The sequence below is a fragment of the Rhipicephalus microplus genome, unplaced genomic scaffold (genome assembly GCF_043290135.1).
Source record: "Rhipicephalus microplus isolate Deutch F79 unplaced genomic scaffold, USDA_Rmic scaffold_21, whole genome shotgun sequence".
Lineage (NCBI taxonomy): Eukaryota > Metazoa > Arthropoda > Arachnida > Ixodida > Ixodidae > Rhipicephalus > Rhipicephalus microplus.
The window spans coordinates 5,133,748-5,149,596 of NW_027464594.1; the positions used below are offsets into that span (position 1 = coordinate 5,133,748).

At 43.9% G+C, this 15,849-nt stretch overlaps 1 protein-coding gene across 2 annotated transcripts in view; it reads right to left on the reverse strand.

Moving 5' to 3' along the window:
- The window catches only part of LOC119169884 (lysosomal alpha-mannosidase-like), a 100,975-nt gene that overhangs the window by 55,055 nt on the left and 30,071 nt on the right, over positions 1–15,849 (reverse strand). For both annotated transcript variants that reach the window (XM_075883851.1, XM_075883852.1), the window contains exons 4-10: positions 13,031–13,224; positions 10,648–10,753; positions 8,938–9,035; positions 7,983–8,054; positions 7,256–7,372; positions 4,801–5,001; positions 4,457–4,523 (exon numbers count right to left, since the gene is read on the reverse strand). In XM_075883851.1, the coding sequence (XP_075739966.1) occupies positions 4,457–4,523; positions 4,801–5,001; positions 7,256–7,372; positions 7,983–8,054; positions 8,938–9,035; positions 10,648–10,753; positions 13,031–13,224 (855 nt within the window). The remainder of the gene's footprint in view (positions 1–4,456; positions 4,524–4,800; positions 5,002–7,255; positions 7,373–7,982; positions 8,055–8,937; positions 9,036–10,647; positions 10,754–13,030; positions 13,225–15,849) is intronic.

A 15,849-nucleotide genomic window follows, 5' to 3' on the forward strand; every position in this document is an offset into this window, starting at 1 on the left:
CCGAGAAGTGTGAAGGGCAAATAACATGGGAGGTAGGAAGGCTGCAGTCGACGATAGATTATGCACTGATGACACATAGGATGTATGATAAGCTCAGGGGAATGCACATAGATGAAGGTGGCTCCAGAAGTCTGGGTAGTGATCACAAACGCATCAAGCTAAGTTTTGGAAGAGCAGTGAAAGTGGGAAGGAGACAAGATGAGCAACTACATGAAAAATTTTATTCAGAAAGGCAAATAGAAATAGTCACTAAACAAATTGAGAAAGTAATCACTGAGGATAATAAAACAATGTGGACATACACGAATATAATTAGACTGTTTCAGCTAGAGCTTGCTAAGGCACGTGACAAGTCACCCCGGAAAAGAAGACACAAACACAAAAGTTGGTGGGATGAGGAAGTTAAGAGAGCCTTAGCAAAACGACAGGAAGCCTCTAGGGAACACAGACATGCTAAGCAACGGGGTGAACCGACAGATGATGTTGAAAGAAAAACGGAAACCTTTATAAGCTGTAGAAGGGATGCATCCCTTCTGATCAATGAAAAGATTAGAAGAATAGGAGCTCAGTGGCTGGCAGAAGTACATAAAAAAGATAGAAAGGCAGCTCCGAAATTTTGGAACCATCTAAACTCCCTAAGAAATGAGACGAGCCTAGAGCAGAGGTTTATAACTACAGCCCAAGGTGCTAGGCTAGAAGGGGACGAAGCTATTGAATATATAAGAACAAGGGTGACAGAAAAATTTCAACAAAGAAGTGCTTTATGCACCACAATAGACAATGACGAACCAAGTGGTGCAATGACTCCATTTTCACAACGTGAGTGGGAAAGGGCTGAGAAAAGGGTTCCGAGTAGTACATCAACAGGTCCAGATGGCATTCCAATTATGGTGATAAAGACATTAGGTCCGATGTCTAAGCAGGCTTTGAGAGAGGCAGTGAGCAAACTAATAAACGATGGTGAAGTTCCCGATGGATAGACACTTAGCAGGATGAGCATGATCTATAAAGGAAAGGGGCACAAAGCTGACATAAACAACTACCGTCCTATAACAGTGATATCCGTGGTCTACAGGCTGGCGATGCAGATTAAAAAGGAAAGACTGCAGGCATGGATAGAGGATGAGGGCGTGCTGGGAGAACTGCAGAATGGGTTTCGGAAACATAGGAGGCTGGAAGACAATCTGTTCTCACTGACGCAGTGCATAGAAATAGCAGAAAAGGAACACAGGCCCCTGTGGCTAGCATTTTTGGATATCAAGGGAGCGTACGATAGCGTGGTTCAAGAGGAATTGTGGGGAATACTGGACGCACTAGGCGTGAAACATGTAATCACTAATCTTTTAAAGGATATCTATAAAGGTAACAAGGTAGTTATAAAGTGGGAAAAACAGGCATCCAAGCCTGCAGAGGTAAAACGGGGGCTTAGGCAGGGGTGTCCCCTGTCACCCTTATTATTCATGATGTACCTACAAGGATTAGAGGCCAAATTAGAGGGAAGTGGACTGGGCTTCAACCTCTCTTTAGTCAAACAAGGAAAGCTCATTGATCAGGCACTACCAGCATTAATGTACGCAGATGATATAGTGCTAATGGCCAACAACAAGGAAGATTTGCGGAGATTGATGGACATCTGCGGTAATGAGGGAGATAGGTTAGATTTCAGATTCAGTAAGGAAAAATCAGCAGTCATGATTTTCAATGATAACGAAGGTAGTGAGCTTAGAATACAGGAGGTCACGCTAGAGATAACAGATAAATACAAATACCTGGGCGTATGGATAAGCAACGGGACCGAGTACCCGAGGGAACACGAAATATATGTGACGACTAAAGGTAACAGGAATGCAGCAGTGATGAAAAATAGGGCACTGTGGAATTACAATAGGTATGATGTGAGAGGAATATGGAAAGGGGTCATGGTTCCTGGGCTGACGTTCCGCAATGCGGTCTTGTGCATGAGATCAGAAGTTCAAGCAAGATTAGAAATTAAGCAACGTGGAATAGGTAGGCTTGTGTTAGGAGATCACGGGAATACACCAAATCAGGGAGTACAAGGTGACATGGGATGGACATCATTTGAGGGCAGGGAAGCTAGCAGGAAGATAAAATTTGAGAAGCGATTGAGAGAAATGGGGGAGGAGCGTTGGGCTAGGAAGGTTTTCAGCTACTTGTACATGAAGAATGTCGATACAAAATGGAGGAAGTGAACCAGGAAATCGACTGGTAAATACTTAGAAAACAGCAGGTGGCCAAACCAAAAAGAACTATCGGTTAAGACGAAAGTGAAGGAAACAGAGACTGACATGTGGAGAATGGGCATGATTAAGAAGTCTGCACTAGAGATCTATCGAACCTTTAAGCAGGAAATCGCCAAGGAAAGGATCTATGATAATACTTGGGGTAGTTCTCTACTGTTTGAGGCCAGGACGGAAGTACTGCGAACCAAGACATATCGGGCCAAATACGAAAGTGTAGACACAGTATGCAGTGCGTGTGGAGAGGAAGAAGAAACTGCCGAACACTTGATAATGTTCTGTAAACGGCTTCACCCTATAGTTCAGGATGATGGCGCTGAGTTTTTCAAAGCACTGGGGTTTAGGGACCGGGAGGGCAAAATAGACTTTAGGCGGGTAGACTTAACTAGAAGGAGGTTATCTGATTTGTGGCTAAAGTCAAGACACCAGTGAGAATTAAACCCTTCACTGCAAAGTACGAATCCTCAAACTCACTTTTTAAAGAAAAAAAATAAATCTAGTTTTTGGTTCATTAAGTATTACGGCTTGGTGGCGCTAGCCATTGCCCGATCTAAAGGGTACAGCCATATCCATCCATCCATCCATCGATCCATCGCTCATAGCATGCGCTTATAACATAATAGCCCGGCAACCTCTTGGACGCACCTGTTTCGCCTGGATTATAGCCTGGTATATAGCTATGCGTTACCCACTTACGCTTGCCGCGTGAATATTCGCAGCTGACCAAAGCCACGACACGATGCGCGTTGCGTCTCCCTCAAGTCGGGCAGTAGTCGGGCACTCTCAAATGTTCAGGACAGGCGACCTTCGTCCAAGTTCAGTGTCCAATCAGTCATGCTCTTCTGCCTGTCACATCACCTTCTTTGATTCCGCTCTCACCGTTAACTACTACAGCTGCCACAAGCATCCATGACCCCAGCCTTGTTTATTCATTCATGGTGGACGTTAGTCGTTGAGATGTATATGAGTGACTTAACCTCAAGGTGGATGCATCCACGTTAAGCGGAACTGTAGCTGTCAAACACCAGTACACATTGCCCAAATTCTGTTACGTAAATATACAGTAAACATTAAAATACTCCTGTAAGGTCATGTATACTTTCGCGTTTTACTGATTTTTGTGACGGATGGGTCAACCATACTTTTTAAATTCGAAGCATTTCTTAGCACACTTCGGCAAGTTTGACCGTGTCAATCAATCAATCAATCAATCAATCAATCAATCGATCAATCAATCAATCAATGAATCAATCAATGAATCAATCAATCAGTCTGTCTGTCTGTCTGTCCGTCCGTCCGTCCGTCCGTCCGTCCGTCCGTCCGTCCATCCATCTATCTATCTATCTATCTATCTATCTATCTATCTATCTATCTATCTATCTATCTATCTATCTATCTATCTATCTATCTATCTATCTATCTATCTATCTATCTATCTATCTATCTATCTATCTATCTATATCTATCTATCTATCTATCTATCTATCTATCTATCTATCTATCTATCTATCTATCTATCTATCTATCTATCTATCTATCTATCTATATAGCCACCTATGACTTTTAGCTCTCCTGGCCGTTTGGATAATGGGATCTATACCAAAATTGGTATGTCATAACATTACTGTACATCGAGCATAAGTGACTAGTCATAACATGAAAATCATCACACGTATGTCATGAATGTCATGATATGTATGTTAGGGTCTTTTCTGGCCGTTTCGGTAGCGGCCGTTTCGCTAGCTTCACATATACCAAACTTGGTATTGCCTCACGTGCAAAGACGACGAAGATGAATGACACGTTCAAACATGATAATGATGACAAGCGTGTCACGTCAAACATGACGGCATGCTACGCTCATCGCGTGCTCGTGGCTGTTTCGCTATGGCTCTACATGTACTGAATTCGGGATTACTTGACGTGAATAGACTGATCACGAATGCCAGGCGTAAACATGATAATAATGTCATAAAAGACATGTACGGCATAAATTAGGTCCACCTCATAACGTTTGTTATTTTTAATGTGACCATTCAACCTTCCTCATTCGTGCTTCACATATCATTAATTCCCACTGTACGTGGATCTAACCAATGTTTCTTGCCATATTTCGTGGTCAATGATTTTATCTGGTGAAGGCTGACAAAATGAATGTTTGCTCACGGGTACGCATTATATCAATAAAGCATACTTACGTAATACGTCAAGAGGGGCTTCCGTGACTTCCCTGGGGCCAGCCAAGACACCTAATTGTTTGGCCGCCTGTAACAACACACCATTACCCCAATTCACGCCAGTGTACATACTTTAGCGAAGTGTCAGTCACGCTCGGACAAAGTCTCTAAACGTAAAAAAAATGAGAAGGAGACTGAGACACACACATAGAGCCGGCGACTAAGAGTAGTAGCCCACTCTGTCTCGCTGTCTGTGCTTCTGCCGGTGATTCTTATTTTATATCTTGACGTTTTAATGCATTTCTTCGTTTGTAACCATGTACCCACTTGCCAAAGAAGCAACCCCCTTGAAATGTTCCTAATACCTGTAGCTGGTTGTTGGCGTATCGGTCGAGGTACTTGAAAGCCGGTCGACTGGTGAAGTACCCCGTCCAATAGGCGTGGGGATCGCTTGCGTAGGGGAAGAAGTCATCCGTCTTGTTGGGCCACGTGACGCCCGACTCGTGCAAGGCCTTCAGGTAGCACGACGGCGTCGAGTACAGTAGGTTCACTTTGGTGTCTTCCGACTGCAACAAGAGTTGTAACCCTATGGTATACTCTCTGAGCTAGCAACTACGATTAGGCCGTATCAAGGCCTTATCCCTGCTTTCACTGTGCCAAACCAAACGAACACACGCAAAGATCTGCAATGATGCTTGATCGTAAGCCGCCGTTACGCCGTTTAAACCACCTTTTTCTTTAAAATACCAGAACTATATGTGGCTCAGCAAAACCAAAATTTATCTGTCCTACGTAGACAGAAACTTCTCATGTAAACGTGTCACACAAATTGGGTAGATTCCGCGACACCCCTGATCAAAATGAATTGGGCACACAACCGACAAATGCCAATTGAGATTTCTGCGCAGACGTAACCAAGGAAAATTATAGTTCCAATCCACAGTTGGAAAGTGGCTGGATGGCAAAGTTGTATCAAAAACAGCGCACACTACAGGAAGGGGGTATGTTTTACTCTTTAGTAAAGGTAGTGACAATCACTTTGCGGTTGCTGTGACCATGATTAGTTCAGAAAGCATTTTCAGTAAGGGGAACATGTTCCTTTCGCCAAGCAGTATGTGCTGTTCTTCTAGTGTATTTTCGTGGTCAACCGATAGTAGTCCTAAAATGTACTAAATGTGTGGCTATACGAATCTCCATTTTGTACATAAACGTGGCAAACGTGCGCGGATCAGGAAGGGCCATCTGAGGTTATTCGAAACCCTAGCGGGAAGTGCAAAACAGCCGCCGGGTAATCCTTACCCGGGAAAACGTCAGAGGATCTTTCCATTGTTCACAGGTGCCTTATCATCGAACATGTGGTTTAGGTGCTTGTTTGCTCGTTCTCGTTATTGAAATGAATACTTAGCTCTATGCTGTATGCCTGATTGAAAAGAAAGATATGCCGTTTGCCTTTAATTGTTGAAGGGCCCTTAAGCCATCCAGAGGTCAAAATTTACTTGCGGCGTTGCACATGTGCGCGAGTCTACAATGATCATGTTCATGGGCTCGTCTGTCCATCTCTTCAATAGCCACTCTTTAGAGACCGAGGTGAAAACGCAAGAAGCCCACGCATCTGAAGGGCACGCAAGCGTGAGCGTATGTTGGTGGTCTAGGGGCCTGGCGTTTCTGCACACAGAGACGAAAGTGCGGGTATAGGGATATATCACCACTGTAAAAACCAATATTCTCTGATGGATTTGCTATAAGACGACTCGGAGAAATAGGTCATATTGTTATTTTTTCTTCTAAATCGGTGTAGAAGTCGGTGTAGTGGAGGCGACCCCGCACTTCCACCAAAATGTGCACGGGGTGAGAGTAGGCAGAGGGTAGAAATATATTTACAGGTTCTAGACGGAGTACACAGTGTCCTTGAACCAAGATGGCGGAGTGCCAACAACAACACGAGCTTTTGTTCAATTGTCATCTTCGTCGCCTTTAGTGGTCCATTCCTTGATGTTAATGATGGCTTGTATCAATATTCTGTTCAGAGTGCTTGGGCGGGGATTTTTATTGCAACAGCAAATATATGGACACTCTCAGCTGGATTTCTTCCGGCGTGGACGTGGGCGTCACCGTCATTCACCGTATATGTATACGTATCCATATGTACGAAACGCAAGAAAAAAAATTATCCAGAAAAAAACTCGGTGCGCGGAATTGAATCTCCGACCTCTGAATTGTGAGCGTGCGGCGCAGCCACTGAGCCTCGCTGGAGCATCTTTTGAACGTTCAAATGGCAAGCTATTTATATCTACCACTTACCGCTGGAGACGGGCGTCTCGGGGGGGGGGGGCTACTATCGTGTTTTCAGCATTATCAGCAAGATGGCGCAATGAGCGCGCGTCGTCAGACCGTCACGACGCCGCGCCGTGTACTCTCACTTCCCAAGTGCTCTCACGTGCGCTCCCTTATCTCGCGGTAGGGACAATCGTACGCCTTGGGATTTCACCGAAACAATTATGTTGTAGTTACCGGGCGCACAATGGTCACTGCACTCGTTAAAGTATCCGTTTGCGTAAAGCGCGGACTTTTCAGACAGCGAAATAACATCTGGGACGCTTATTCACGTTCATCTGCACCTGTGAGTACATTTCATGCGTCATTTGTGCATGAGCGACGCGGGGCACCTTTCGATCTGTGTGCCATTCTTCGCGTGACCTTCCAATTTGTTGCTATCGCGTTCATTGCTTCGCCTTTGCGGCAAAGCGGTGACTTTTTTTCTTAAAACCTTAAAAGTTCGTTTATAACAGCACTGTCAGTGCGCCAAAGAATCATTCTTACCCGCAGGTTCGCATAATGAATCAGCTTGTCCAAGTTGGTGAACCAGTGGCCGGCACTCTGGTAATTGAAGTCATTTCCCATGGTAACTGGGATATTGTTCGACTTGTAGAAGGCTGCCTGCAATAGGTAATTTTAAAGAACACAGAGATTCAATTGGTATAGACTAACACAGATTAGTTATTTCACAGGATTTAGTGCATTTAAGCACTTTTCAACGTTTACAAATACAGGTCCTTGATGACACCCGGTTTTGTCTACCGATGGGCCTTATTGCATCGGTGGATAACAAGTGCTTTAGATAATATCCCGCTGATTTTCTACAGTTTCTTCCTTTATTCATTAGCTACATATAAATTACATAACGCTTCATTGTTCATTACGCACATTCCTTTTATGTCAAAAACGAAAAAGGGATTCTCCTTACCCTTGAAATTAACTTGCAAACGTGCTTTGAGTTTCAACGTTAGGCGCAAGTAAATGAGGTGACTGCAAAGTTTTTAGGGTACAACGCTTGCCACCGTGAAAACTAGTGTAGAGAAATAAACTATATCTGTTTGACCTAGCGCTCTAAAGCCCGTTCCAGAGACCCGTCCAGTCCAGTTTGAGAAGTGTGGAGCCACGATACGCGCATATAGCGCGAGAGCCTAGGGACTTGCGAGAAAGAGCTGTCGAAAAACGAAAATGCTGTAGCTTTGATTCTCAAAACGTCAAAGCATGGTACACGTACCGTTTCGTTCACGTAGATAAGGAAGTCGTCAACTCTACTCTTGACGTTGTACTCGTCGCTATCTGGGTCGTCCTGTAAGACAAGGAGTAACAAGCAAAATGAACAAAAATATTCATGCGAATGTACACATTTTACAAACTCTTCACTCAATAAGTGCTGCGTGAAAGCAGGGGCCCACCACGCAAGCCGCAGTCCGCCACGCGATGATCGTTTTACGTTTAAAGTGACCTCATATGGCTGCTGTCATATAGCATTCTTTGCCGCATGTTCCGCACCAACTTTCAAAGTATTGAGAGTGCAATAGGAACTTTCGATCGCCTGACACCCGGGACAATCACGTGATTTCGAAGGTTACTTGTGACGTAATACCAAGGTATAATTTTAGAGACGGAGAAGGTTTAGCTTGGCGTTGTGTTAGTATCGTTATGTGCCTTTCTATCGAGCGCAGGTGGTCCGAATCAAACAGTCATCCTTTGCTACCACCTGCTTCATAGCTGTACTGTGGTTGTGATTATTCACTTTTAACGTTTCGTCCCAAGCACTTTTTGCTCGTTTTTCGAAACGCCCGGAATGAAAAGCAGGGAACACGCTATCACCGTTTTGATGGAAACAGCCTTTCTGGTGAATTGCGCACTTTAAATGGGCATTCATACTGTGCGTGGCATTACAAGAATTACCGTTATGTTTTTCAAGGCAATCGCATTATTTGAACCCAACTAAAACAATATTTATATGGATTCTTTTCTTTCGCGAGATTTTACAGAAACCATAAATATTTACGTGTAGCAATACTCAAGGTCGTTTCCGAAAATATGATCTATCCTTTATGTAAGGACACCTCGCAGGCGCCAAATAAATTACGGCAATGCAAAAAAATCATATGTTTTTTAAAAGAGGACTAATTCCGAAGCGCTCTCACACTAGCAAATAACAGAAAAACAGCGCGAATACTTGCCACTAAAGCATCATCCGAGCAGTATATGTCGAAACAGAATCCCCTCGGCGGGCTGTATACGTTTGGGAGGATGCCCGTGAATATTTGAGCATCCCTGCCTGCACACAATAAAGAAGAAATGTCACGAAGGCACAAATTGGTATTGTAACTAGAAAGTATTCACACCTACTTCGTAGTGAAACACACTTACGTAAAGAGCGGACATTCCCGTACGGCCCAGCGGCCGAGCTACTGAGCTGTTGTAAGCGCCACGAGTGGCTGGTCAGACCCGATAATGTCTTGAGCCCAAATAAAATAACGGAAATTTTCTTTCCAATGCTGAGATTTTAATGCGTACCCTCATGCTCAATAAGCTAGTGTCTTTACCATTAGGCTTCCACAAAAGAAATACATGTACCGCACATCTAAACTACATGAATACGCACCCTTCGTGCAAAACAAATGCAAAAAGACACCACTTTCTAGTCAGACTTTACAACGCTTTGTCATGATTCATTAAACATCCTCAGTAAGACACGATGTAGAGCGGATACTGAAAATCGCACAAGTCAACAAAATTTCTCGTTTGCAAAAATTAGATGTGAAATTTGGGTTGTTATTGTCCTCCTGCAGCGGCTATTATATGTCTTTACAAATGAGTAGAAGCGAGAACGAGAACGCCATCTATACTCCGTTTCATTCTTCAAGTCTTCTTCGGTTTTCAGGCCACCGGGGCTGCTTTATGCTCTCCCATAGTATATAGATTACTTTGTACTTTAAATCGTTAACCACCTTTGCTAAATACAACGCTGTGAAAGCTAGCGAGACCTCTTGCTGTCGATGCATTTGAAACAACAAGTATTTCGATGTTCTTACCACCAAAAATTCAATTTTTCTTTCGTTATTGGAGCTAAAATAATGAATATATTATGTGCGTTACAAACAAAACGCCGTTGAAAGTCTGTTATAATGTGGCTATATATCTTAGTTTCCCCGTGACGTCACATACAAGCTCTCTACTGTGGGTACGTCGCGATGGCGGCCACCTGGAATTTCAGTGTCAGGACACCGCAGGACACCGCAGGGTCATTCGGTACCCGCGTTTTTTTTTGTGTTCACCCCTCTTTCTTCTGTACGCCAGTCGTGCCAAAGTGGAGCAGAAAGGAATGCGAGGGTGTACCGGCGCTAAACGGATCTCACGCGAGCGATGAGGAATCGTGCAGAGTTGTACGTTTTGCTGGCCGAACTACTTGAGTAGCTTTCACAGCGTGGCATCTGATGTATGAAACAGAATATAGTGGTTGGTCACACCCTTCCTTGCTGGGCGGCAAAAAGGCTCGAGTGGCCACTCTTTATACAGTATATTTCTCTATGCCTACTTCGCGTGCGCACATTTTCACATGAGACCGCACAAGCTCTTTATGTATACATTCACACTGCAGGTGACCTTCGCAATCAATTCCCGAGTGGCAAACACATATTGATGAAAAGCATGTCTAAACCCCGCAGCTTCTTTCAATTTATCTCTATTATTAGTCCGCCCATTCGGCCATGATTAATTGGTTCCCTTTTATTTTAGTTTCTTTACGGTAATAAAAACGAAAACATTACACTTGACATTGTGTTTCATAACTCATTCATTTAGCTGCATTATATGCCTTTACAAATGAGTAGAAGCGAGAACGAGAACGCCATCTATACTCCGTTTCATTGCATGCCACAATTTCTTACCAAGGTTAGCGCTGCCGCTCCAAATGAATTCTAGCTGCTGTTCCTTCTTGCGCGCTCGGAAATCTTGGTAGTCGACTCGTCCGAAGAAGTATCCGTCCATTCCCATCTGTTCACAAAAAAAAAGTGGCGCATGCAGTTCACGAATAAGTGGCTTTTCCCTAAGCAGCACACAGAAATATGTCACATGACTAGATGTTCGTATACGTTACATCGGAACATGCCGCAGGACTAGCTGTCGCGTGAGGTTACGTTTTTCGTAACATAGACAGACGGACGGACGGATGGACGCTTCGCCCAACTCATCATCATTCACTCTGTGGATATCCTGTGAAAACCACTAACGCCATCTAGTTGTACTTTTCCAGGGACATATACACACAACGCCGTTTATTAAAAAACTCAAACTAGAGGTGGCTACCTACTACTACTACTACTACTACTACTACTACTACTACTACTACTACTACTACTACTACTACTACTACTACTACTACTACTACTACTACTACTACTACTACTACTACTACTACTACTACTACTACAGAGGAAGGAACGATCTATTACCCAAGTAGCTTCACCCCTAAAAATCCTTCCCACGGAAAGGAGGGGATTTCAGCGCGAGCTAACAAACATAAAAATGACCCTCCGAGCTCTCATAATGAGAAGACTATAAAGATGAAGCCGACTTATTTCGTCCTCATCGAGCGGGATGAATCCATAGCAGCTGCAGCCCAGAAAAGTGGAATTTGTAGTTTCCGACATTGTCGGAAGCGGTAACGTGGTAGCTTAAAGAAGACGGTGCGAGTGGTCCCTTCAGCCACGGTATGTACAAATAAGGACGCCAACTTTAATGGCACATCACGCACCACGTGTTTCATCAAATGGCCTGAAACTTAGTGTGCACACTCGTACAAGCCTCCTGAGTGGGCAGCTAGCAATTATATAACTATACTATGCTGCGTATTGCTGCAGAGGGTCACTTTGCTGAATGTGCACTACCATGTTCGACGGTTGTTCGACGTGACGCATTCTAAGACCAACGCGAAAAGTACTTTTTTCTTCGCTTGAAACAAACACAAGCAAAAAACGATGTGTGCATGTATATTGTGTCTAATAGCGGATGCTTTATATGCAAGTACTAAAGCTGACTGGTGGCAGAATAATTAGATAATGAGTTACACACTCGTTAACTTTAACTGCCAAAACTCACACAGAACAACGCTTTCCTCCATTTCCTAACTTGGGTTGTAATACTGAGTTGCTGGGAATTGTGCCATGCGATATGACGCATTTCTGACAGCACATCATAATTCGTGACTGAAGGGGGTAGATAGTAGTCCCGCATTGCGTCGGTGTTCGGGGGCCGACTGAATCGATAAGGCCCACGCACCCTTACGCTAGGGGGGCGAATGTTGATCGCAATGAAATCTTCGTTTACCGCCATGTAAGTGATTTTATTGTACTGGCATTCGCAACGTATCCTAGACTAGCACATCGAGAGAAAAGGAGTGCATAACGGTAGGAAAATGGGTTAAAAGTTCCCAATCAATTGAAAACTTCACTGACATTTACGTCATTCCGAAATTTGACTTTGAACGCAGCGTGTGAATTCTGAGTGAATTCGTCTTGGGGCAACGCGAACTATGTTTGAATGATTTGAATATTCGCAGTTGCAGTAATGCAACATTTACTACATACTGCCACAGAAACTGCCACGTGGCACTCGAGTACTACGCACGCCACTCTGTGCATCTTGCGCGTTGTGAACCAATCGAAACGTCGACAGCCCCGTTACGACAACCTAAGCCGCAGTGCACTTGCGAGTCCTGCATGCGAACGAGCTCCGACTGAGGGACCAGCGTGCCTGACGGAAGACAGCGAGGTTAGAGGCCATCGGATGATCACATTGACAAACTTTGTGCTTGCTCTTTTCCTTCCTCGAGCGGACTGTCGGTAACGCTGCCGCGAACGGCGATGAAAGCCGTGCGCTTAAAAGAAAAGAAAAAAAAGAGCGGGAGACCGACTGAGAAAGCGAACATCTTGCCATGAAACAAGCACACCTGATATATATTGAGTATTCGAGCACACGAAATGTCATTTCTGTTGGAAACAACGTTAAACTGAACCTAATATAACTTCCACCACAAGAGAAATTCTCGCACTTGGAGTGTCATGGCAGCCATCATTTTGACAAGCGGTCTTGTCTTCTCCTTGAACACAACAGAAGTGGTGTCTACTTTTCCAACATTTGTGTATAGCGGCACCTCATGTGCAAGAGTTTTTATTCCATTGACAATTCCACCTTCCCGCGCGTTTCTGGTTCTTTTAGAGAACTTCCGCCAGTAATACGTACACGATGACTAAATCTTGCCGTCTCTCTTACCTGCGCCAGCAGGGAGGCGTATTCCCTGGAGTGACCGAACGGATCAATCTGCCATCCTATCCTAGGCACGCCGCACTTGCCGAAGATGTCCTTCAGTTTGCGTATACCGTAGGTCATCTGGTCGATTGTGTTGGTGTAGAAGACACAGGCTTCGTCGTTCATTACCCAGCCACCACTGATGAACTCCATTTGACCTGCATGACGTGAGACATACGGTACGCTTTTGTAGAACTGGGTCACGTAACGCTCGAGTTCTCTATTGATTCAATGATTTGTAGGGTTTACCGTTCCAAAACCACCATATGGTTATGAGAGACGCCGTAGTGGAGGACAACGGAAATTTTGACCACCTGGGGTTCTTTAACGTGCACCCAAATCTGAGCACACGGGCCTACAACATTTCCGCCTCCATCAGAAATGGAGTCACCGCAGCCGGGATTCGATCCCGCGACCTGCGGGTCAGTAGCCGACTACCTTAGCCACTAGACCACCGCGGTAGGGCTCGAGTTCCGCATGCTCAATAGAGCCATTCAAATGAGTTTATTCAAGCAGGCCATGTACGTGTGATTACCAAACCCAAGATTTATTTATGTGCTCTGTTCCTGCTGTGACAAATATTCATCCCTGTTCAGCAAATTTCAAAAACAAACGAAAACAAAAAGGCTATTCAGAACTACGGAACAGACGATAGTGAAAACTCATGCTTGCTAAGGCCCAGAAAACCTTTCCCAACAAACGCAAAAAAAAAACATGCATGTGACTGCATTGGGAGCATTAGGGAACATTCGTCTATGCAAGTACACCTGCATTCACAGCATCTTTATTGTCTTTTGCTGCTTTCAATTGTTGCACCTAGGTTTTCTGATAAGGAAAAAAAAGGCTGCCAACTATCTTAAAGCTTTAGTTAATCTCCCGTCTTTCCTTTTTGTTCTTTAAGCACCTCAAGTTATATTCGCATTGCCAACTAGTTAGTCATTTTTCTTGCCTTTTAAGAAGCAGCACATTACACAAGAAAACCTAGCAAACTGTAAGAGTGTTCTTCTCTTCCTTAGGGATTAAAAATAAAGTAGCCAGACAACCAAAACTCTCACCCCATCTCTCCCCAATATTCAGCAAAGGTCAAATACTCCAGCGTTATTTTTTTTCTCATACCATCATTCACCTTGGTGGAACGTTTAAGGAAAGTGCACTCATACTTGCGCCTAAAAATGAGCTTTTATATCGGTTTCAATCTGAGCATGGATCTGAAAGATGGAAATGAAATGTGGTAGGTCGCTTGAACGGCCTTTAATATCAGTACTGCTTGGGCGTATCTCTAAAAGCGATATTGCTCTACATGGAAGCTACACTAACACATCATGAGTTTTCAGAAATTAAAATTCTTGTGGAATTATGCCAGACTGTTGATTAATTGTGACTTGCGTCAATTGTACGGCCGTCTCTGTAGCTTCACCTCCAATAAAGTCGGGGATTTCAACTTTCTCTCAGCGACTGAGTGCTAAAAAATATATGACTAAAATTGTCGGTTCATTTTTGTTGGAAGACTTCATCCAGTGTGAGGCCCACGGGACGGCTTTATGCTCTCTCATAGTGGAAAACCTCTTACTCTAAATTTTTACCTCCATTTTCTAAACACAAGTCAAGAAATTTAAATGCAGAGGATTTCTTAGTCGCACGACGTCACGTGTAGGGCGTCGGCGGTGATGTCCATACCCCCCCTGCACATGCTCTTGGCTCACGTCTCGTGCCAACTGTTCACTCCCCCTCCCTTCTCTCGCGTCTCAAGGCCGACGCAGGCAGCGTCTGCTAGTAAATTCTGACTGCTCGATCTGCAAAACCTTTCACTGGCCACCCCGTGAACGTATACGCACTGGATCACACATCGGCGTCCCACTACTCGCTGAAGGCAACGCTTTTTCTTCATTCAACAGATAACAATAATAAAGACGAAATAACAATTGAGCATTACCAAACCACACCCGATTACGCAACATTCACGCGATACCCCCCCCCCCCCCCCCCACCCTCTGCAACGCATTTACTCGAGTTCCCCCGAGGAAACATGCGGATGGCTTTTTTTTCCATAAATGCGAAGCATTTTTTAGCGAACTTCGGCGACTTTGACCATATTCTATCTATCTATCTATCTATCTATCTATCTATCTATCTATCTATCTATCTATCTATCTATCTATCTATCTATCTATCTATCTATCTATCTATCTATCTATCTATCTATCTATCTATCTATCTATCTATCTATCTATCTATCTATCTATCTATCTATCTATCTATCTATCCGCCTACGACTTATAGCTCATCGGGGGGTTGGGATAATGGTATAAATACCAAACTTGGTATGGTATAACATGACTGTATAACGAGCATATTTGACTAGTCATAACATGAAAATCATGATATGTATGCCATTATTGTCATGGCTTCCATTTCATGGTCTTCCTGCTCTTGCGGTGGTTTCGTTCACATGGCATGTTGCAAAACTGGTATGACATGATTGCATAGCAAACACAAGCGACAAACTTTAGCATAAAAATTATGACATTCGTGTCATGTAACAACATGACTACATGCCAGGCTCATGATGCGCTTGCGGCCATTTCGCTAGCATCACATATACCAAATTTGGTATTGCGGTACGTAAATGAATGACGAAGGTATGTGACTGGTGCAAACTTTATAAATATGACACTTGTCATGTAACAACATGACTACATGCCACACTGATGATGCGCTCGCGGCCATTTTGCTAGCTTCACATATGCCAGATTTGGTATTACGTGACGTCAATGGATGACGAA